At 31.3% G+C, this 24,457-nt stretch overlaps 1 protein-coding gene across 9 annotated transcripts in view; it reads left to right on the top strand.

The window, feature by feature from the left end:
- The first annotated feature begins 250 nt into the window (after positions 1-250).
- Positions 251-24,457, top strand: part of LOC115877719 (actin-binding LIM protein 3) — a 77,069-nt gene continuing 52,862 nt past the window's right edge. For 3 of the 9 annotated variants that reach the window (XM_030894006.1, XM_030893999.1, XM_030894007.1), the window contains exons 1-2: positions 7,603-7,912; positions 20,178-20,425. In XM_030894006.1, coding sequence (XP_030749866.1) covers positions 20,239-20,425 — 187 coding nt within the window. In that variant the 5' untranslated portion in view covers positions 7,603-7,912; positions 20,178-20,238. Of the gene's footprint in view, positions 413-7,602; positions 7,913-20,177; positions 20,426-24,457 lie in introns of those variants that run through there. The other 6 variants (XM_030894004.1, XM_030894003.1, XM_030894002.1 and 3 more) reach the window with 4 other exon arrangements.

Genomic DNA, 24,457 nt, shown 5'->3' with positions numbered 1-24,457 from the left:
CTCGATAAATAATAAACAGTGGACCATCCAGTACTTTAAAAAACATACTAAAGTTAAATCTCAGACAGCTCTTGGTTCTTTTTACATTCTTTTTACTTATTTTAAATAAATAATAATCTCTGAAAATAATTATAGAATTTATTAAATTCGAAATAAGGTTAGTAGGCAACCAACAATACTTTGCATTTTTACGACTTGCCTCGTGCTGCCATCTTCTCAAAGAGACGAATCTGTCATATTTTGGGCTTGTCCATTGTTAAAATTTGACGTTTTGTTGTCAATTTCGGTCATTTTTCTGATAAAATCATATTTTTTTACAAGACAATTAATTAAAGTATGCAGTGATAGTGGTTAAAAGCTCGTGCCGTGTGTTCATTGAGTGAAGAAGCTTAGTTCCATTCATAAAAGATGGGTAAGTGAACCATTTACAAGCATGCCGGTTTACCGAAGTTTTGGCAGTAGAGATTCTGGCCGACAAAATTCAATTATACTTTGCCCCTGTGTTGTTTAAACAATCATTATTAGCGTGTTTGGGCCTTGTGATAAAAGCAATTTATCCAAAACCTGACAGATATATCATATATTCGTTTATTTTCGATTTAGTTTAACTTGTATGCAAATGAAATAAAGATGCCAGAATGTTGGACCCTAAAACTATAGATCCTGTTAATATACAAAGTCTAGCAGTGATTAGAGTTTTTGAATCTCATTATTCAAACATTTTTTCGCACGTTAGAACAAACACTTCAAGGTGAAGTGCGATATTTTAGCAATTAGTAACATTAACACGATTAGAGCCTAACAAAATCAATAAATTGTTTGCCTTTTTATTTGGCTAGTTTGGCTTCTAAGTCGACGAGTTGGGGTGCTTATGACCTCCCGGCCTCTTTAAGAGGTCAGAACCAATCATTTTTAATTCGGTTGTGTGATAAAATAGACGGTTTAGTATGTTTTGCAAATATATTTATTATAACAACTTATTTTCCTGTATATCTATAAATAAAACTACAAATGTTTATGATCTAAAGATCCTAAGAGATTAGAATATGATATTATGCTATTATTAGTACAATTCTTAATTATAATTTGTTAGAACTATTGTCACAAAATTCAACCATGGGCATCATGGACTTTTTCATTTTTCATGTTTTTTATTTCTCTAAAAAGATCTATTTAGCTTAAAAAAGACAAGTGTTCTTTACATGTTACTAAAAATAGATATTTACTTTGAATAAGATAATGTTAAACATCAGTTTCTTGTTATTTAACATTGCACTTCTTGGAATAAAATAAATGTTTTGAATTATGTATATGCAAAAAGTGAATTTAAATGTAATGTGTTATGTTAAAATAAACAGAAACCAGTTTTTATAATGCATTATTTGAAAAAGAGGTTCAAGGGGGGCACTCTTTATACATATAGGAATATAAATGAAGTTTTCGAGCATGTAAAGGTACTAAAGGTATTTAAATAAAATTCTGCGTCATGTCTTGTTGCTTTTTATATGTGCTTAATTGAAAAGTTGATCTCTGTATGTGTTTTTTTTGTTAATAAATAAAATATGAAACCCACAGTGAAATAACCAGACATGGTAATTTGTTTTAAAAAAAGTATGGAATAATTATTAATTTATATGTAATGAAGCAAAAAATTGTCCGATGTCTATACCTACTAGCAGTGTAATGAATATATGCATTTGCTTATTTTTTGACAGGTATTTGTATTTGTAAAATGATCCAAGGTGATCGACATGGCACATATCGTGAAATTGAAGTATCATTGGGAATTTCAAAGACCTCAATTCAAAAAATTTTGCATGGAGAATTATGTGTAAAAAAATTATTTCTCATTGGATACCGCATCTGTAAACAGAAAGCAGTTAGAGTCAATTGGTATCAAAGAAAAAAGTGCTTCCAAAAAATAATGGCGACATTCGTCTCAAAAGCTGGTCATGTAGCAATAATTCCTCCTCAAGATCAAAGAACCGTTACTGCTGATTGGTATATATCTATTTGTTTGCCAGAAGTAATTGCTGAGTTTTGAAAAACTATCCCTAAACGACGAATGATCCTCCACCAAGACAATGCTAGTTCCCACACAGCTCAAAAAGCAGTTGAGTTTTTAAAGCAAGAAAACATGGAATTGTTGGGCCATCCTCCATACAGTCCTGACCTAAGTCCTAACGACTTTTTTACTTTTCCAAAAATTAAGAACGAACTGCGTGATCAAAGGTTCCGGTCTCCAGAAAATGCAGTCAGCGCCTTCAAAAGCGCTATTTTTGAAGGTGGAATAACTGCTTTCAGAATTGGTTCCAATAGATGCAAAAGTCTATTTCTCCCGTGGAGGATACTTCGAAAAACGATAGTGTTTAGAAGTTATCTACTGGTTTTTACATTTTCAAGTTGGGACTATTTCATATGCTCTTGATGGAACTTGTAAGGCCCAATAATTTTTTTTCAAACGGTCGGTGTCAAAACAATAAAAAAAATAAAAACCATAAAACAAATTTAAAGGGCGTAAATGTTATATAATAACATACAACTAAAATAAAATAAAAATAATACTAATAGATGGTAATAGCCAACTTTGATCTGGGCGCTGCAAATGAACAAATGTTGTATAGCAACAAAAGTCTTGTTTGACCTGGCTACCGAGATGACCTACCTGCAATTAAAGAGAAAAATGATGTGAGCAACAATGTTACCAGTTATTATTAAAATGAGGTGGATTTAAAATTAAACAGGTACTTGAATAGTTTCTTAATATTCCAACATAAAACATACATGTGGAAAAACAATAATAATATGCCACAAAGGCATGTAGTCACACAAACTTCTCACACAGAGCATACGCCACACAGGCAGATAGTCACACAGACTGTTCTCACATAGAGGATATGCCACACAGGCAAACTACGCCACACAGATTAAATATAATGCACAAGTTAATAGGCCAAACTACGCTACAGGGATAACTACTCTGCAAAGCAATCTACGCTACGGGACTAACTACTTCTCAAGACTAACTACGCTACACAGGGTAACTGCGCCAAATAGGCTAACTGCGCCACATAGGCTAACTACGCCACATAGGTAATTGCGCCACACAGGCTAACTGCAGAAAGTAATAGAGCTAAACATAATTCAGTCAAGATCAATTTGATAATATTAATACACAAATATATTTGTATCTTCTATTAAAGTCACATAGACAAATACTATAAAGAAATACTTCAATATTATCATCTGCAAATCATCTTTATATTCAATCAAATATCTTAAAATTTATCTGAGATTCAGAAATATAGTATATCACAATAAAAACAATAAACAGTAACCAACTAGTTGCTCAGTGAGATAAAATAAACTCACCTTAATTAAACTTCTTATTCGGCACGGCAATGGAACACAGAACCACCATAGAACCTTAACTAAACCTGAGAAACTTTAATAAATTTAATTTAATAAGGGCGTACCACTTCTTTCTATGATGCTGTCTAATAATACTGTTTTAGACGGTGATACTGTATTGACTGTTATGTGAAACCTTTTTGAAAAGTGCAGGTACCATGATATTTTTAATTATTGATCAGATAAAAAAAACGTAGCATAAAAAAATAGAGTTCTTACATACTCTAATTTTAATTCTGTTCAAACTTCTGTTAAATTAGGAGATTCTACAGAGTGCCAATTCGTACTAGAAAGGTAAAATGAAGCTGAGCTGAACAAGGAAGAGAAAAAAAAAGCGAAAGCAGATCTGTCTGAGAAGAAATGGCAGAAGAATGCGGAAGCGGCCGCAGTGATTCATCCGAGTACCGTGTAACGGGGAATAGTACCCGAGTCGCTGATGCCCAACACGCACGTTTAGATTTAATTGAAATCTTAGCTTGCAGGTAAAAAATAGCACGCGTTATGAACGCTCGCACGCACGGAAGGATTTATCGTAGTCAGCCATGTTATGATTTTAATTTAGATTAGATTGTAGGACAGATTGACAAGTTCTAGTACTACAGGAAAGTACATGGTTAAGAGCAAAAAACAAACATATACTTAACTATTCAGCTTACAATGCCCTGATAGTAGACCCAGTACACACCAGTACAGCTTGCCTATCTTCCTGTATTTGCTGATCAGGTGTTTTTAGTATTTTTGGAGGTGAAAGATTGATTTTTTTAAGTTCAAAATAGAAGTGGATTTATGAGAAGATTGAGAATATTTTTAGAGAAGAGATAATCTAGTATGTTAACAGTCTGTTTCATTAGTCCGAAAAAGTGGCAAAATAAGCGTTCGGCATTTAACGTTTTATGGAAAACTGGCTAGGTATTTTTACACAAATGAAGAAGGAAATTATAGATAAATAATTATACTATATTCGTATTGTAGCACATTTTTATACAACTTCTTTATTTTTAAGATTTTGCTAGTCAAATATCAACAAAATATTAGCTTCACGAATACTGATGATGCCAGCATCTTTGGCTGTCACGGAACGCAGTTTTAGCGTTTTATAGTCATATTCATTCAAAAAAGAGAAACAGACTTACTAATGATAGAGCCGCTAAGCTACTCTATGTGTCCCACATTGTAAACTTGCTGAAGAAAATAGGAAACGGCAATAGATCAATTTTTATTTCCGATACTATTGAAGATTTTGAGGAAGTAGACTGGCAAGAAGATGTTATTGAGTGTGATGCTGATGATAGCGATAAAGATATGCCTCTTGCTCGACTAGTGTGTCAAGAATAATTTTTTTGTACAAATTTAACCATAATTTATTTTTTAATTTGAATAATAATAACTCTTTATTTGTGTTTATGCATAAGCATTTTGTGTTTTGCGATGTTTTGTTATGATTTTTATAAATAAATATTTCAGTTTTTCATATTTTTTTAAATATTTCATATATTTCCAATATTTCCATATATTTCCAATGTTTCAGGAAATATTTCCGAAAATATATTTCTGGAAATTTTATATCACTATGTATTATTAAAAAGACATACTATACTTAAAGAAATATTCAAAGGCAACCGAACTAAATCATGCCACGAAGAAGACTCTCACCTATTATAATGTAATTTGGTAGTACATCAGCCAAAATTGGAAAGTACTATTGGTTCAACGCAGGTTAATGTTGCTAAGTAGTTGCTAGGCAGGAAAAGACGTACTAATGTAAAAGATTCGTTTCTTTTCAGTCAAATTCGGAGAAAAATGCTTACTTAAAAGGAAATTATTATGGTAATAACAAAAGGGGGTAAATTGTTTTTAAATTCATATACAGGGTGTTTCATATATGAAGGCACACTATAGGAATCTCGTAAATCAGAAGAGCTAGCATTAGAAGTTAGTCACTGCGACCTTAAAGATCTTTTGTTGAGTTCTTGATCGTTGCCAGAACCCATAGGGGGTAGACTTTTATTTTCTTTGCCTAATTTTTTATCAAAGCTTACCATTTGCCTTTCTTTTGCCAGAGTTGCTTAGGAACTTTGTAATTTTTGTACAGGACAATTCAGGATGTACCAACCGCAAAATTTGGTTATCTGTCAATCGAATTCAAGGCTCGCTTGATCATAAAATGTTTTTATTCGTACTGCATAATAAAAAGTAGTGTTGGTGCCAAATTATAGGTGTTTTTATTGTTCTAAATAAAAAGATATTTATAAATGACGATCGCTGGAATAGTTGACCGGACATTACTATTTAGATCTCGTCTTAGTTTTAGTTGTTTTTCAGTATATAATTAGAATTGAAGGTACCTACTAACTACGCATAATATAATTAAGAATCAATTTGATTAACGTTGTGATCCATTGATATGTACAGGGTGGATCAAATTCGACGTTTTTAAATAGAAACGCACTTTTCTATAGGAGATAGACAAAAACTAATATCGGTGTCTGGAGCTCAATTTTTGTCAAAAACATGATGGTGAAAGCCGCATATCGATATTTGTTACCGTTTCGGAGTTACGGTTTTCTATAGGAGATAGACAAAAACTAATATCGGTGTCTGGAGCTCAATTTTTGTCAAAAACATGATGGTGAAAACCGCATATCGATATTTGTTACCATTTCGGAGTTACGGGGTGTTTTTCAAAAATATGCATTTTTAACAAATTGCTGTAACTTTTTTGCTATGGAAAATTTTATATTTTTATGAAAACATTTCCAAAGCACCTTTTTACGTAGAATTTAGTTGGTAAAGTATAATTTTTTTAAAATTAATAATTTAAAAATTATCAAGAGAAAATTTGATTTTTTATATGGGACACCCTGTATATTTTTAATTTATTGAAAATAATTTAAAATTACCTTTCCAAAAATATAACACACTTGATATTTTGCTCGATTCCTCTTCGAGTATAATAAAAATTCGCCCCCTTTAAACAAGTAGGCTTTGAACGAAAATAACATTTGCTATGAGAGATGCAGAATTTTATAACAATTTAAAATATATTTAACCAACATCAACACATTTAAACTATATCTAATAACAATAAAAATAAATAGCAAACCAAGACATGAGATTTTGCTACAGGTGTTCGACATATCGACCGTCTTCTGTTATGGACAGACGGGGCAGTTTTTGAACATTTCTCGCGGAATTCATTAACCCCGTGGGGGTGAAAGATACCCTTTCATAACTGCTAAGTATTTCTAATTCTCGTCTAGATTATACGGAAGAATAAGGAACCTTTATTCTTCCGCAAATGTATCCATAGGATTAGATCCGTGCGCACTAAGTCTGGCGGCCTCGACGGACAACGGCTGGGATCTTGGTTAGTTATTCAATTATTCTTGAAATTGGCTGCAAAAATTTGCTGATAACTTCAGCGTTCAGAGGCGGTGCGTCGTCTTGCTGAAAAATATGTTTTCGAGTTCCATTAAGGGCATATCATCAATAAGGGGTCCAAAACCTACTAGTTAAAACTGGTGAACTTTTAAAAATTCTGTATTTCGAAGGGGATTATAACAAAATATCAAGTGTGCTGTATTTTTGGAAAGGTAATTTTAAATTCTTTTCAGTTAATTAAAAATATAGAGGGTGTCCCAAATATAAAATGAATTTTTCTGTTGATAACTCTTAAATTATTAATTAAAAAAAAATATACTAAAACCATTAAATTCTACGTAAAAAGATGCTTTGGAAATGTTTTCATAGAAATACAAAATTTTCCATAGCAAAAAAGTTACAGCGATTTGTTAAAAATGCACATTTTTGAAAAACACCCCGTAACTCCGAAACGATAACAGATATTGATGTGCATTTGTGCAAATCTGCATTTTTTAATTCTCCATTCTATTGAAAAAATAATATACAGGGTGTTCTTCCATTTAAAAAAAAACGAAGAAAAAATATTTTATATTTAAGATGTATGTATTTCAAAAAATATTCTGTATTTGTTAATGTTTTTTTTTAATTTAATCTATGTTATTACTAAACTTACATCAAATATTACGTATAGATAAGCTTTACTGCACCTGTCGCATTATGATTTGATCTTTTTTTATTTTTTTTTGTCGGCGCCAACCGTTCCCGTTCCCCTCCACTGTTCCCCCCCATGTTTAGACTGTTCCCACCTGCATTTCGATTCGTTACCACTCAGTCACAGTCTCAGTACGACGAGCGCGAGTCGTTCTAAAACAATAGAAGCTCGCGCGAAAGTAGCCCGCTGGATTTACGAAGGCGTTTGGCGTTTGTTTCGAGCCGTTGCGTTTTTGTTTTTAGTTTGGTTTTCGGCGAGGAACGCGAAGTTGGCCGTGCGCGATCGGGAGAATTTGTTTTGGGCGTTTGTCGTCGAAAATCCGGAGTTATTATACGAGATATTGTGCGAAAAATCGAAGAAATTAAGTATATATAGTTTGTTTAGAGCTTTTTTAGTGTTTTTTGAGGATTAGTGTGCTGCTGTTAGGTGGAGATTTTGATTTGAATTTTGAAATTTACCAAAAAAATTAAAAAAAAGTGAATTAGTGGTGACTGGTTGAATTTTCATGTATTTATATCTCTGAATTTTAATGAGTAACTTAGGGCGCATTAAAAATAAATCTTTTTTTTTCATAAATTTTCAAAATTGAATAACTCGGTTATTTTTTATTTTGGACTTATTTGAAAACCGGTAAAGGGAAAATATGTTTCTTTTATCGAGATCTACCAGCCCTGAAACTATTTGCACTTATTTAACACTTACCCTGTATATTTTCAATTTTCTGCGAAAAAAAAATAGGAATTTAAAATTGTTTTTAATAATACAAAAATGGTTCCGGTAGGCCCTAAGCTAACTCACTGAAATTTGGTGTGGCCAGGACCATAGTTATAGTATAGATTTTCCGAAGTCAATTGGAATAGATTGACACTCTTTTCGGCACTGTCTTTGTCGGTATCTTCTGGACAATCGAATTAAGAATCCCAATATTTCCAATTGAGTTGGGTTATACTATACATCAAAATTCTACCAGCCACCGATGTAATGAACGCTTACACCTGCTTTTTTTAATTAAAATTGGGTAAAAAAGATTTTTTAATAATTTTTATTTCGTAAAAATAAACTAAATGGTTAAATTACCGCCGCGCCGGCGGTATAGACTATTCACGAAAGAAAGACCCCCATTAAACGGTTTTACATATTTTATTAACATGAATACCGCCGGTTTCTGCTAAATCATACCGCCGTTCGGCGGTATATTTTTGTAAAAAACAGAAATACCGCCCGGCGGTATACTTTTCTAAAAAGCAGTTTGTTTAAAAATACCGTTCGGCGGTATATTTTAGCAAAAAAACAGAAATACCGCCCGGCGGTATACTTTTTTAAAAAGTAGTTCGTTTAAAAATACCGTTCGACGGTATACTTTAGCAAAAAAATCAGGAATACCGCCCGGCGGTATACTTTTTTAAAAAGCAGTTCGTTTAAGAATACCGTTCGGCGGTATGCTTTTTTAAAAATCAGAATAAAGAGTACCTTACTTATGTTAGCATTTCGAAACAGTAATGATTTGGCGGTCGGTGGGCCATATGGAATGTACAAATTCCTGTTTAAAATACGTTTTTCTGTTGAATTTTCACTTTTTCTGCAAACATTTTTATGTTGATCACCCTGTATACACACGCGTATTTGCACAGTTTTATCAAAAACTTCGATCTTCAATATATGCTTTCCGAGTTTATCAGCATCGTGGTAGGCTTTAGATACATACACATAATCCTGTTTGATGACTTAAGATACGAATGAGATAGGAAATGAACAGAAAATAAATAAAAAAAACTGGCGGATAATTATTGGCCTTGGATGTCTAATAATTTATATCTTTCTTAATAAACATTATAACTGTGCATGAAAGGTATTTTGAATAATTTATTTTAAATTACTCTTTAATTTTTGGTCATTGTGTATTAAATTAATTTTTTTTTTGGTTTTTTTAATCATTAGCGGGATATTCTGTAGGAATTTTTATTTTTATAATAAAGCCCCGTATATACGTAGCGTTTTATCTGCATAGTTTTACAAAATAAATTATTTTGTAAATAAGTAGTTTTATATAAAGCAATTTTTTATACGGTCTTCCGTTTTTCCTGACATACAAAATTGACAGGTAAAACGTTAAATGTAGACGGAGCTTTATGAACGATTTTACTCCAATTTTATTGATGATAAATGTGTTTATTTAATGATAATTTTCTATCTGAGATGAAATAAAATTAAATAAGACTGAAGTAAAATTTGTAAAATTATATTGATATAGGTACAGTTAATTAAAATTTGAGATCAAGTTTTAATAATCCTTTATTATTGTAAAACAGTTATTTTTTTAAAGTTTTATATTTATAACACAACCAAACAGCCCAATAATATACTAGTTACCGTTACTTCATTGTCTTTAACAACTGAATGGGTTTGGTAGTACCAAATATGGCCACCGGTGAGTCATAGCGGTCATTATGCAATTAATCCTTACTTAATGTGTACCGGTTCGGTATTTGTTACGGAGCGACTCGAGTTGATTGCAGGGAATTGTCATTTAATTATTGTTAAATGCCATACCGATGGCTACTTTAATTTGGGAGAGCAAGAAGTCAATTAAATACTTTCAAAACCAGTGGTAGTCAATATCTTGATTTAACGATAACAAGCTGACCTGGCTAAATAAATCCAAAAATCCTCTTTTGAGAATTTGTTGAAATCATTGATTTGACTGAGTGTCCATTAGTTAATAAAGAAGGCAAATCTTGTGTTGATTTATAAAATTGAAAATAATTTGCTCCCAGAATATCTAAAAAGTTACTTAGAGAAGTGTAATCAGATGCACGCTTATATCTGTGATATTACCCCAAAATAATTTTGGTTAGGTCAAAATCGAGTCGTAAATAGAGATATTTATTTATTTGACGCTCTAAAATTACATTAGATATATCAAATCGTGAAAAAAGGATTATATTAAGTCAAACAGCAATAATGAAACGGTTTGTTTACGTTTTGATTGTATACCGATCTGGTCGTGTAAGGCAGAGACTAATATATAAATGACCGGTTGACAGACAGAGAGACAAAATCAAAAGCGGCATACAGTGTTGCCGGTTTTTACGTTTGTAGGAAAATTTGTGTAGAAAAAAAACTATTTTAAAAACTTTCATATATACTACTGAAATGAAGATAATATATCTAAGCTAAATATAATCTATTACATCTGTAGTAAAATGAGTAATTAATTGTTCCATAAACGTCTATAGTACAATTCTTTTAAAAGTTCCTCAATATGGCCGACCTAGTTACGAAAATTGGTAGTTTTTTTTAATGAAAAATAAGTTGGCATTAGCGAATTCAGAAATTGATTTACTCTTTGGTTAACAATAACATTTTTCAGGATTGTCAAGTTGACGTTAAAGTTAGGTTATTAGGTGGTTGTCATAAATCATAAATAAAAACATAGATTATTGAAATTATTTAATAAGAATAAAGGTATTTTACCGCAGATCCGAAGAGATTTTACTTAAAGGTATTTTATAAAGTTTCTCAGTCAGAATATTAATTCCCCTGTTTCATATATTTCAGTTAAAGGGACGTAAGAACTATAGGAAGTGAATTTTTGTTTTCATGTTTTGACGATATCTGAGAGTTCCTAGAATTATCAAGATTATTGAATAAAAATAGTTGTTTAATAAGTGAAATAACGTCTTCTCTACTAACTCAACTTTTAAACCTGTTTTAAATCTTTATATTTTAAAAATAATTTACAACAATCTGTAATGCCCGTGCTGTTTCCTGAAATTAATATAAGTTTTAATCTATTTATTATCATAAACATATTACAAACCTGAAAATTACTGATACGAGGAGACTTCTCAAAATAATTAGAGACCTTTTTACAAACATCTGGACTAATTTATTTTCACGAATTTCGTCGACGAGTCAATGTTTTCTAATACGTTTTTAAGCGTTTTATACATTTTTTGAATATCTTCCAGCCTATTCCTCAGCTCTTGATCGGTGAAAAGATTATTTATAAGTATATAATTAGTACTGCAGGCTAAATAAAAGAACAAAATCAAGTAGAATCTGTGAATAGAAACTCAAAAAATAATGAAAATATTTAGAAAAAGGGACCGTAAACGTCATTGTCAGCCAAGTGTCAGGGTTCAATTAGATTTACCACAGATTATCAATTTGAACGATTTGAACTACAGTCGATTCCAGTCTAGAGACTTTCGTTTTTTAAGCCTCCATACTGAAGTCCGCCATATTGGGAAGTTTTACGTGAAAACAAGTATACTTGTGCGGTTTCAACTTTTGATGCAAAATCCGGCAATACCGCATAGAAGAAACGTATCAACCCAACTTTTATCTCTTTTTAATACATTTGATCTTCGATTTTATTTATTCGTGTCAAAAGCATTGACACTTCTAAAATGACAATGTATTTTGGTTAGTCTATATTCAAGTTTTCACATAAATAATTTTGATCAAAATTTATGTTCCTCGGTAAATTTTTCTGCAATGTCACTGAAGTCATTTCTCCAAAAAGTTACACTAGATCTTCGAATTCTCTGCCAGACATTCTTCGAATTCAGACCTAAAAAAATACAGAAAAACTACACTAACTCTTATTTTACGATGTGTTGTTATGGCTTTGGCCGCTGCTTTCTGGAGTTGTGCGGACCGCCCAACCGCATTCCAGATGTTTTCCAGACAAGAAAAGCCGCCTTCTATATTTAGATTCGAGTTTGATAAATCATAAAAACGAAATTCGCATGGAATTCTTACATGTGGATTAAGAGGAGGAAATGTTGCTTCCAAAAAAGTCCTTTTAATAATAAATAGAGTAAAACTTACGATCACAAATATTTCTAGGACACTAAGTTGTATGTTTTTAAGTTGTTCTTATTGTATAGTGTAGAAAGATTTCCAGAAACTTGTTTTGTATATTATGTTACGGACAATGATGTATACAGGGTATTTACGATAATACCCGGCTAATAACGTAAGTTTCAACCTTTTTTTTGTGATTCTCTGTTTTTCTGAATTTGATTGCTTTGAATGTCTTGATTCTAAAATTGATTTGTCAAAGTCAAGGTTCAAAGTGTAAAAACTATTACCCTGTATTTTTTTAAATTAGACAGTAATGTATATGACGCACCTTGTATATTATTATTATTACATTTTATACTGCGTTATATGTGTAGATAATATAATAGAACAAGCAGTCTTTTGTTTACCGAACATGATCTCATCATTTGATTTTGCTATAAATTGTTCGATAGTGAATCATATTATAATTACAAATTAATAATAATCAGTAGGTACTTAATGCAGATTTTAAATATGCAATAATATATCGAGTTGAAATGTAGTTATAAAAATTGTAGAAATCTTTATTTTAAAACTTTCGACGCACTTGACGCTAAATCGAAATTAGTGGACCTCGAAATTAGTCGAATGAATTAGTGGTGTCAAGTAGCGTAGAATCTTGTTCTTCTATATACTTTCAGTGTAGACCTCGCAATTAGTGGTTTCAATTACACTTCATACTTTTTAGTTTACGATCATTCACAATGTTTAAAAAACACAATTAAAATTAATAAAATATCCTAGCAACAGCTTGCGTTAGTCAGTTGTATCCATAGAGAAAGCCTAATATTTAGCTTATAAAACAATCAACTTTTGATTTCTAACCAAAATTTCTCTTGACGGAAGATAAACAAAGGCCAAAATGACATTTTTCGCAAATTTTGAAGTATAATTAGCGGAAAAGTTAAAAGTTTGATAACTTTTTCTACTAATTGAAAATGTCTACCACTAATTTTGACGTTCTGAAAGCTTACATTGAAATTAAAGGAAGAAACTTCCACGCTAATTGAAACCACTAATTGCGAGGTTCTCAATGAAGCCTATATACATAGATAAAAGACTTATACTATTAAATAGATAGGCAACTTATAATACATTTCAATTTTATTATACAAGGGCGCCTCTGGTAGTCGGAGGAAGAAATACTAACGGAAGAGAGGGGTGCGGGGAAGGGGGGTTGTTTTAGTTAATTTAAAATAAATTTAGACATACATGTAAGAACACTTTGTGTGCTTTTAATTAGGCCGAACATATTATATACGGTAAATCAACTTAATTAAAAGCGTACAAAGTGTTCTTATATGTCGGATATTAATTAAAAAATATATTAAAAAGGCTAGAAATAGTATATATATTAAGTTGTTACAGTTATAATTAATTCTTTGGCGGTTTTCAGCAAATAGCAGGCAGTTTTACATCATTTTCCTCCCTTTGTTAATCCCTTTGAAGTGAATTGGAAACGGCTATATAATTTTGGTGTAGGCAAGATTCCCAGTTTGGTTCCGTTTGAGACCTGAAATAATAAAAACAAATTAAATTAGATGTAATAATCTGCTGATCATGCTAATATAACACAACGCGCGTCCTTAATTCCCTTACATGGACCGTAAAAAAATTAAATAACTGCTTAGCAAGTAGCATTTATAAGCAGTACTAATTTAAAAAATCTATAACTGTAAGTAGATATGTTTAATTTACTTACCATTGTATCCTTCGGAAACCAGGTGTACAACAATTAAACTCCATGATAAAAAATAATTAAGAGTCTATACAAAACAGAATACTGGCAAAAACTCTGAAGGAATTTAATTTTACAATAATTCGACAAACCAAAACGAAATCAAACTGTAAAATCATAACAAAAGCGTCTCTGAGTGACAGTTAAAAATCAAATTTTATTATTGTCAGATATTGACATTTGCGTTGTTAATATTGACAGTTTTAATATTTTGCGCCTCTGCATCTTGGAGGAAAAACTATTTTTAATGAACCGTCATTTCCATTTAAGTTTCCCAGCCATGCATCAGTCAAAAACCGACATTCCTTAAGTTGTCAGCGTCATTTTCAAACGTAACTTAATTTTAAAATAAAATTTTAATATTCAGTACTAGTAATAATTTATTGTTATACACATAAAGAAAAAGTGAACATGATAAAATACGCGGGAAATAGATTAGACAGTGCATCTGACATGTTTCGGTTAATTTTCCCTAAATATTAAAATTACTTTTGACAATGACAAAATCATAGTTTGTAAACCTAAGGTATGTCAGTTTTTGACTGGTGTTTGATTGTTACCCGTTCGGTTTTAATACAAAAATCGATTAAGTTTTTCTCAAATTACTTAAAATCAGCTTCTCCAAAATTGTTCAAATTTGGCATGTGTGTTTACCAAATGTAGACCTTTAAAAAGTCTATTTATGACTTAGCTATAAAATCCATAGGGGAGCCAATATAAGTTTTTTTACAAAAAAAATATCATCTTTAATACAGGCTTTTAATTATGAGCCTCCTTGAAAAAGCGCAAGGTGCCCGACACCATTTTTTATTAACGACGTGTACAACGAATTTAACGACAAATTCGGAGTGCAGTGTGGCGCTGAAAAAGGTCATTTGTGTCACGAGACCGGTTAAAAAGCGAACTCGACGGCTAATTTTACGCGTAAAGTGCGTATTGCGTAACCGCAGATGAATAAAATTACTATAAATCTTGTTTTGTAAGGCCAGATATGACAAATTGCATTAAGAAACACTGTTTTATATATAACCTGTTTCTCTAAAATATTCAGTTAAAAGTACTGTGATTTATTTCGAATAGTTTCCTTAAAAAGTGTCAATTTGTTACTATAGTTCGTACCAAATAAATTTTTAGTCACTTGATTAAGCTTGACCAGCACGGCGTTGCCTAATTTTACATATTTTCTTTTAATCAAAATATTTTAAGAAACAAAAATAAATTTATTACAAATAACAAATCAACAAAACTGACTTCCTTAACAGCACTTAAGGGACATAAAGGGCCATTACTACCGCTTTCCCGTTCAAAATATTCTAATAAAGTTGCGATTAGTTTTTTACGGCTATTAAGCTTTCTTGTACCACTTCGCACTAAAAGAGGTTCTAAAAAGAACAATGTTCGACTGCAAGGTCTGCTGCAAAGTTTGAAACACCCTGTGGAATTTGTTAAGACAGCAAGGGATTTAAAAATTTCGTTTTTTGGTTCATCTCAATAGCTTTTACTGATGGGAATACCGGTTCCACATGAGTCGCGTTACAGTAACGACCGTTCCAGAAAAATACCGCGACAAAATACCGCTATTTTATAATCGAGGTTCCGACTTCCACAGTGTCGCGGTCCTCGCTTATGCAGTATTAATTTCTGGCATTAGTTACCTACTCCCAACCAGTGTTGTCAGGTTCTTACAATTGTACCAGCTGTTACAACCATTCGTGCCATGAACTTAAATAATGAACTTAATACAACGCCTATGGAGAGCGGTGTTTACTTTATAGAAAATGGCCCTATATTTTTTAAAAATTTCGATGCTGAGAAATACAAAAATAAAATAAGTTAGTTAAACTATAGTTAGTTGCGTGCGAAATTGATTACCTGTCGCTATAATGCTTTTGTTCATTATATTGCGGGAAGTAGCATCATATTTTAATTTTTAAAGAAATATCAAGGAATGACGTATTGTCTTTAACGGCTCATATTTGTGTGTATTGCAACATAATATATTTAATGTTAAAATCAAGAACAAAGTCCAAACCACTGTCAAAAAAATTCTTTATTGGTGACCGGTTTCGGCAATTCCAGCCATCATTAGACCTTAAAAATAGTTACAATAAACAATAAAACTTATATAAATGTATAAAAGCAAATAACATTTTTATTTTATTTTATTTGGCTTTTACGTTTCATCTTTCTAACAACGCTATTTTATACCATGCCTAGTACATACCAAAAATCGCTATACCATACCGCCGAGGTCGAGCGTCGATGCCCAGTTACAAGTTACTTTTGTTCGCGACAGGGAACTACAACTCTAGGAGCGCGACGGCTGGAGCGAACACGTCCCGATCGAGATCGCGCGGCGCTACGGGCATACCAGTTCCAGATATTACTGTTGGCGACCGACGAAACCGCGACGGCTGGAGCTAAACACGTCGCTATGCGGTTACTACGGTTCGAGCTAACTTCAAGAGCGATTATAAATAATTTATTTGCAAATTATAAATAATTTATAATTTTGTCGTCATTATGATCGTCGTTCTTCAATAACAGGTTCCTGATTCGTTGTGGAGCGCGACACGACGTTACAAAAAAATACCGCTCCAAAATCGCGTTACTCAAATACCGACACATCACTAAATTAGCTTTATTTTTGTTGGAGATATTCGCTTATGAAGAAGACGAGGAAGACACTAACATTTTTTTTAAAACTAATAATACCTAGTTCTAATAGTGTTTGCAATAACTACCGAATGATCTGGAGTTAATCAGTCATCCGTATAACAAATTTGACAAAAAATCATTTCTTCTAGCTATTGATAATTTTTAGATAAAATAGAAACAAATATTTTTAAATATCAGAATTGTGTAAAACAGAAAAAAATATAATTATTAAGAAAAGGGCAGGTGTACGCTTCATTTGTATTTAAAACTATCTCAGATTAAACTGAGGAAAACATATACTATTGAGATTAATTTGAAAAATATAGATTAAAATAATTTATTTTTAAGTCAATTACTCACTCACTAATTATTTACTCTCTTTATTATCGCAAAAACTCGAATTTTATTATAGATAGTTAATTATATCTTTTACGTAAGGAAATAGTTATACATATATTTTTTAGCTTTTGACAGACGCTTGTTAAGTGCGCACACTTCTAGCCATTAAAAACCTTTAATGTTAATACATACGCAAATTGGAAAAAGTCATTAGAATATATTACGCGGTTATGAATATTTACGTTGTTAGTCACAGTCTAAATGTTGGGTACTTGAAACCTACCCAACCTTAACCTATTATTTGTAAAAGGCTTTTTGCAGTTGCCGTGTTGTCATTTGCATACGTAATTTAATATACCGTATGATGAGACGGAATGTACGTCATACACTAGAAAATGAGTATTTTGATTTAATTAAAATTAATAAAAAAAATTCAGATAAATTGTGTTCAGATAAAAAAAAATTGGTCAGTGCGAGTCGGACTCGCGCACGAAGGGTTCCGTACCTTTCATTATCTACACAACATTAGACACTATATTTTTATAAACTTTTTTTCCGATTTAGCTGAAATTTTGAATGCGCGTATAAGTAGGTAATTTAAAAAAAATGAAGAAACACATTACTAAAAATTGTATTAATCAATAATAAATATTTAAAAAGTAAAAATAAATATGTAAAAATTAAAAAAAAATGATTAAAAAAAAATCGCCTTGACTAGGATTCGAACCTGCCTTACTACAGCTCCAACGTCAGAGCAGCGTAAAGTCCTAGCGCTTTAACCACGCGGCCACCGAGGACTTGAAAGATTCTATGTAAAATTCTTACTTAAAAGATAATGTTTAGTGTAAGTACTTTTTTATTTATAAACATTTATTTAATTCTGTTTTTAGTATTTGTTCTTATAGCGGCAACATAGATACATTATCTGTAAAAATTTCAACTGTCTAGCTATAACGGTTCATAAGATAGATCTTTGTGACAGACGGATAGATAGCGAAGTCTTAGTAATAGGGTTCCCGTTTTTACCTTTTGGGTACGGAACCCTAAAAAATTTTCTGAAAAAAAATTTCGGTTAAAAAATCTCGTTTTTTATCTGAATTTTTTTTATTTTTTCAGATAATAAACGAGATGGTTTGGTTCGGTTTTTGACACACAAATCAGGATATTTAATCAGATTACTTTTGACACTTTCGCTTAAAAAAATCGTACACTCAGATGCAAAAAAGAACGCAACGGCAAAAAAATTTATAACAAATATTAGCAAAATAAACCATTCATTTGCAATTTCCATATTTTTTCAGTCTTTTTAATAACAATAGTAATATTTTTTCCTCATTTGCTTAGAACTGAGATATTTTAAAATATATAAAAAATATAATAATTACTAGCGATGGGAACTATCGAATGAATTAGACTATCGAATGGTTAATGAATGAATGCTTTCAACTATCGAATGGTTTTATTCGAATAAAATCATTCATTCATTTGTATACTAAAGCATATGTGACAACCTCGCCGTGCGACCAAATGGTTATCGTTGCGCCACGACTATCGAATGCTTTTGATAAATGAAATTTAGTATTCGTTTGATTTTTGTATGCGTCAGTGCATTATTAGTTCTTCCAAATTTTTATAACTTCGCCGTATAAATACTGTGCTATTTTTGCGTTTATTAAAATAGTTAAAATACTAAAATAGTAGTTATTTTTTAATTTTATTTATTGACGATTGTGTGCATGTGCAGGTGGTCAAAATTTTTCCGAAAATTTGTGTGGTTTTCCGTAGTCCGATCTTTCAATTATTTAATTTTATATGGTATATGGTCTATTTTTTAATGGGAAATTTTGAGAAGTAGCAATTTTTAAGAGAGATGAGATGAACTTACAATTAATTTTAAAAATACATATTTGTATTTTAGATGTTTTAATAATATGAATTAGTTGAACTTAATAATCATATTTAAGTAATGTGGTTAAGTAAATGGTTATCGAACTCAAACTATGGGGTGAGAAAATTAAAATGAAAGTTTTACACGTGCCAATTTAAAAAAAAAGTTAACGATGTTTGTATTTTGTTTATGCTAATTCTCTTACATGTAGTTTTTTGCGAAGAAATATTTCATTTATTTTTTAAAGTAAATGCCAGTAAAAGTAAATATAATTTTTAAATAGTAATATAAAGCACCTAATATAAATAATTTTGATTTCTAATTTTTTATTTATATTTTGTTCCATTACACTGCATGCTTAGAAAATTAATAAATGTTTATATTTCATGATTTTAAAATTTGTTGTTAATATAACAAATTAGTTCTGTAATTATTATTATTTAATAAACCAACGTTGCCAAAAAATTTAGAGACTATATTATTTTTAAATAGGATCTAATATAAATAATTTTGACATCTAATTTGTTGTTTATATTTTGCTACTACTAAAAAAAAATATTTATATTAAATCATTTTAAATTTTGTTGTTAATAGGTATAACAAATTATTGCTGTTATTATTATTTATTAAACCAGTCTTTGCTTAAAAACATTAAAAATCATTTTCTTAAATCCAATAACAAGTATTATTGCAGTGTAACAACAGAATATTAATAAAAAATGCAGAATATATAGACATACTATCCCTAACTAACTAAAGCCAAACAATAATATTCTTTGCTAATATCAACTTAATACCAAAATATGCAACAGCGCCCTTCATAATGTATTTTCTGTGTAAATACTAGCACCTCAATAAAAAAAATATTGTGTCCTTGTCTATATCTGACTCCGCAAAATCAAAGATGCCGGCTTCTTTCATAGCATTGCCACCGACCGCTGTCGGGTTTCTCGGAAAGAAACCTACGTCGCCGGGCGACAACTAAAATTCAGTTAATATTTTATTATAATCGATCCTGACGAATAAATGAATTTCATAAATGAATGAATTTTATAAATGAATGGTTTTTGCTGCCGAATTACTAGAATACAATATTTCAAGGCAGATGACGGATCTATTCGATAATTTTTATTCGAATAGTTTTCAACGAATGTTTTCTTACTATCGAATTATTCGAATGAATTGCATACGATAGTTCCGACTACTAATAATTACAGTGTGAATATTAAAATATAGAAATATCCAACGAAATATAATTAAAGAAAAGTTTGCGTGAAAATGAAGAATAAAAGTAAAAGGAACTCGTTGAAAATAGACGGTAAAGTGGCGTCGGATCAGTTGATTTTGTCGGAAAAATCGGGCGCGGTGGAAAGCAAACCGCCGCCACTGGACAAGAAGAAGCTGCTGAGGTTGGAAAAGGAAAGGCTGAGAGCTGAGAAAAAGTTCCAGGAGAAAATCAAGAAAGGTAATAATGGAAACAACAATTTTTTCTAGAAATTACGGCTGGGGAATGACAAATCGATAATAATTTTGCCGAGGTCGGTCTCTAGACGTCATTTGTACTCTCTTTTATTACTCAGGTGGAAACCGTGTATAAAATACAGGGTCGTTCCGGTAATTGAAACAGCTGTAGCGTTTTAGCTCACCCTGTATTCCTGTATACTAGCCCTGGCCACTTCATCTGCCTTGTCTGTTATTTAAATTTTAATGCATGGCGACAGAGATAAATATAAATGATCGGTTGACGGACAGAGAGACAAAATAAAATGGGGCATACAGTGTTGCCGGTTTTTACGTTTGTAGGAAAATATGCGTAGAAAAAAATAAACTATTTTAAAAACTTTCAAGTATACTACATGAAACTAAGATAATATATCTAAGCTAAATATACTCTATTACAGCCTGTAGTAAAATGAGTAACTAATTGTGAAAAATAAAGTTTCAACGCTAGATGCAACACTTTTCATAAACGCCTACTTGTGCGGTAATTTTGCAAACTCTTTTATCTCTTTTTAATACATTTGGATTTTCCGTTAAGCTGTCTACATCACTGTCTTACACGTTAAAATCCAGACCATGCAGTTTCAGTGACCAGATCGGTATACCAAGCAATGTTCTCATGACATTAAGAGTCAATTTACAGTAGAATCATAAAATTAATTTTCTTGTAGGTTTACTACTGAGAACTATTAAATAATTATTTTTTGTAATAAAACTCAATTATTTGATTCCATTTAAAGCGAAGAATTTCCTTTCGCCATTTTTACTACGCTTCCTTGGTACTTGATATAGGCGTTCCACCTGTTTAACTTCAATTCCAATCATTTATATCGAAATATCATTCATTATATTTCCATTTATGTTTTCCACGTCGATGGGAAAAGTGGGCAAAAGGTCCGTAGGTCAGCGTCAATGTCGGAGTTTTTAATTCCGTTTAATCTAATTGGGGTTAATTGAGGAGGTAAATGTTAGAACGTAATTAGGAATTTCCTGGCACAGTGGGGGAACAACAATACGGCGGCCAAAATTAAAATATGTAGAGGCTATCAATCACACTTTTCGCTTTGGCTATACATTTTTTTATAAACGATACCAAAATTACTTTAAATTTAGTAATTTATAAAAATTCGATTGACACTTCTTATAACCTTATACAGGGTCCGGCAATAGTGCGTCGGATATCTGTAGCTCTTATAAACAACTTAGAAATTTTGTATAAGTGCAATCTTAAAGTATGTACTAGGATGTACTTCAGGAAAATATTTTAACTTCTATAGGGTGGCCCAAAAAAGTGTGAGTGGACCGTGATGATTTTCTTTAAATAGAACACCCTGTATATTATTGCATTTTTGTCTTCCTTTCAGATCATTTTATATGATTCTAAGATATGAGTAAATATATTTCGATAGTTTCAGAGATATTAATAAATAAATAAAAAAAAATGTTCATCCTTTCTTAAAGATATTAAAAATACAAGAACTCTCCTGGAATTTAAAAATTATTAGGTATTTACTTTAGATGGTCTGTACTTAACTTTGCTATAAATATGGTAATGGTACATCATACAGGACGTTCAAATGCTAAAATATAATATTTTTTTTCGTTTTTTTAAATGGATCACTCTGTATATTATTTTTTCAATAGATGGAGAATTAAAAAATGAACATTTTTTGTATTTAAAGTATTTCAAAATTTGTAATGGTATCGCAGATATTAGCGGTTTTATATTTCATTTATCAAAGCCACCCATTGATTTTTCTCTCGTATTTTACCGTTGAAAGTTGAAAGAGCCATATGAAATAATAATGAGTGTGTCTGCGAAACCACTAAAAATTTTGAAATACTTTAAATACAAAAAATGTTAATTTTTTAACTCTCCATCTAATAAAAAATAATATATACCGTGTTCTATTTAAAAAAAAAACTAAGAAAAATTATTTTATATTTTAGAAAGTTTGGCGTAGAATTTTGAACGTTCTGTATGATTTAAGATTACCATATTCATAGCAAAGTAAGTACAGATCATCTAAAGTAAATACCTAATACAGTTTTGATTTCAGGACAGTTCTTGTATTTTTAATATTTTTTTTTAAGAAAGGCTAAAAAATATATACAGGTTGTTAACTCGACAGTTACTTATAGGGGAACAGAATGGCAACACTGCCTATTGAGAACGCATGCATTATTGATTTTTCTACCGACTCGTCCCGTCGCGTCGTCTATCGACGAGCGGGCCGAGGTTGCCATATTTCAACCATAAAGCTCTTGCCGCGAGTAATGAACAAATTAACAACCTGTATATTTTTTATTTACTTACTAATATCTCTGAAACTATCGAAATATATTTACTCATATCTTAGAATCATGTAGAGTGATCGGAAGGGAAACAAAAAATGCAATAATACACAGGGTGTTCCATTAAAAAAAATAATCCTGATCCACTTACACTTTTTTTGAGCCACCCTATACAACTTAATATATTTTCCTGAAATACATTCTTGTACATACTTTAGGTTATTTGGCACTTAAACAAAATTCTCAAGTTCTTTATTCTAGGATCTACAGACGCCCGACGCACTATTGCCGGACTATGTATAATGGTTAAAAAAGACAGCACGAAAAATTGCCGGTTGTCATGAGATTTTTTTTTAAAGCGTGGATATGGCATCAAAACCATATCAAAACTATACTTGACTTATCAAATGAAGCTAAAATTGCCTTAAGATTCTTCTAAATTGCCTTAAAATTGCCTTAAGAAAAGTCTTAAGATCAATATTAGGAAAACTAAATCGATGATTGTTTATACCAATAATGTCGCTCCCTTTATCATTGGAACAGCTTTATTTAAATAGTATTTATTTAAATGAAAGTGTATTATTTCATCACAACTCCAAAAAGAAAATCTTCCTATTTCCGTTCAATGTTACACAACCAAGAATAGAAAACACTCCATTAAATAAAGATGTTTACTTTGCTATTACCCGACGTTGATGGCCGAAAGAAAAATGCGGAAATATACTTATTCCTTCCTTACTTCGCTCCTCCTCTCATTTTATTTCACCTTACACGCACCTCGTAAAAACGTCATGACAGAAATAGCAGCTGTCTGTCCTAAATCGCCAGGAACTGTGAGACGCGCCAATCAAGCGCGAAGTGATCTATTTTTCTTTTTTCATTGTTTGTGATTTATGTTCCAGTGGCGTAGAAATTATACTGTTGGATTAATAGGAGATCTTTTAAATAATTGCTATGTGTTTTAACAGTTATGGAAGACTTCTGTTTTTCTTCATTCTGTTTTCGGACCTTCTGTTTTTTTTCCATTACTTTTTCTATTTTTTTGCTAAAAAATGTTAAACAGATTGGAATTTTAGTTCTGTGGTAACCTCGATTATTTATGTATTATTTTACCCTCCTCATCTGAAGACATGAGAGACTTCTTACCATCCTCTGATAGTGTATCCACAAGGTATTTGTGTACATTAAATATGTTGTCTCTGATTATATCATATATATTTATTGTAACTAATTTATATATTACTAGTGTGTACCAGCGACTTCGTTCGCGTCGAATTAATCATTTGTAATGGTGATGATAAAGCAAAGCAAGAATTTTCATTAACATACAAACTGGATAAAATTTTCTCACATTTATGTCAGCATGAGAAAGAACAATATGGCGATATTATTATATTACTTGGTAATATTTGAGAGGTAGTTTCATCTCGTTGGACTTTCGAAAAATCCGTTTGCCAAAAATAAGCTTTTTACGTCAAGCAGTTTAAGCAGAACCGTGGTTAAGAAATTACCCAACTTTTTGGAACACCCTGTATGATTTTTTAAAAAATTTCAAAATATGTAAAAAAACCCAAATAAATTATGTTTGTCCAAGCGTTTTCCCGAAAACTAACCGTTTTTTAAATAACAAATAATGTAATATTTGAGGAGCGTTTTCACCCTCTTGGAATTTGAGATTCGAGAGACCCCTCCTTATCGAACC

The sequence above is a fragment of the Sitophilus oryzae genome, unplaced genomic scaffold (genome assembly GCF_002938485.1).
Source record: "Sitophilus oryzae breed Bouriz unplaced genomic scaffold, Soryzae_2.0 scaffold_1498_pilon_pilon, whole genome shotgun sequence".
NCBI lineage: Eukaryota > Metazoa > Arthropoda > Insecta > Coleoptera > Curculionidae > Sitophilus > Sitophilus oryzae.
This window is presented reverse-complemented; position numbering and strand designations above follow the sequence as displayed.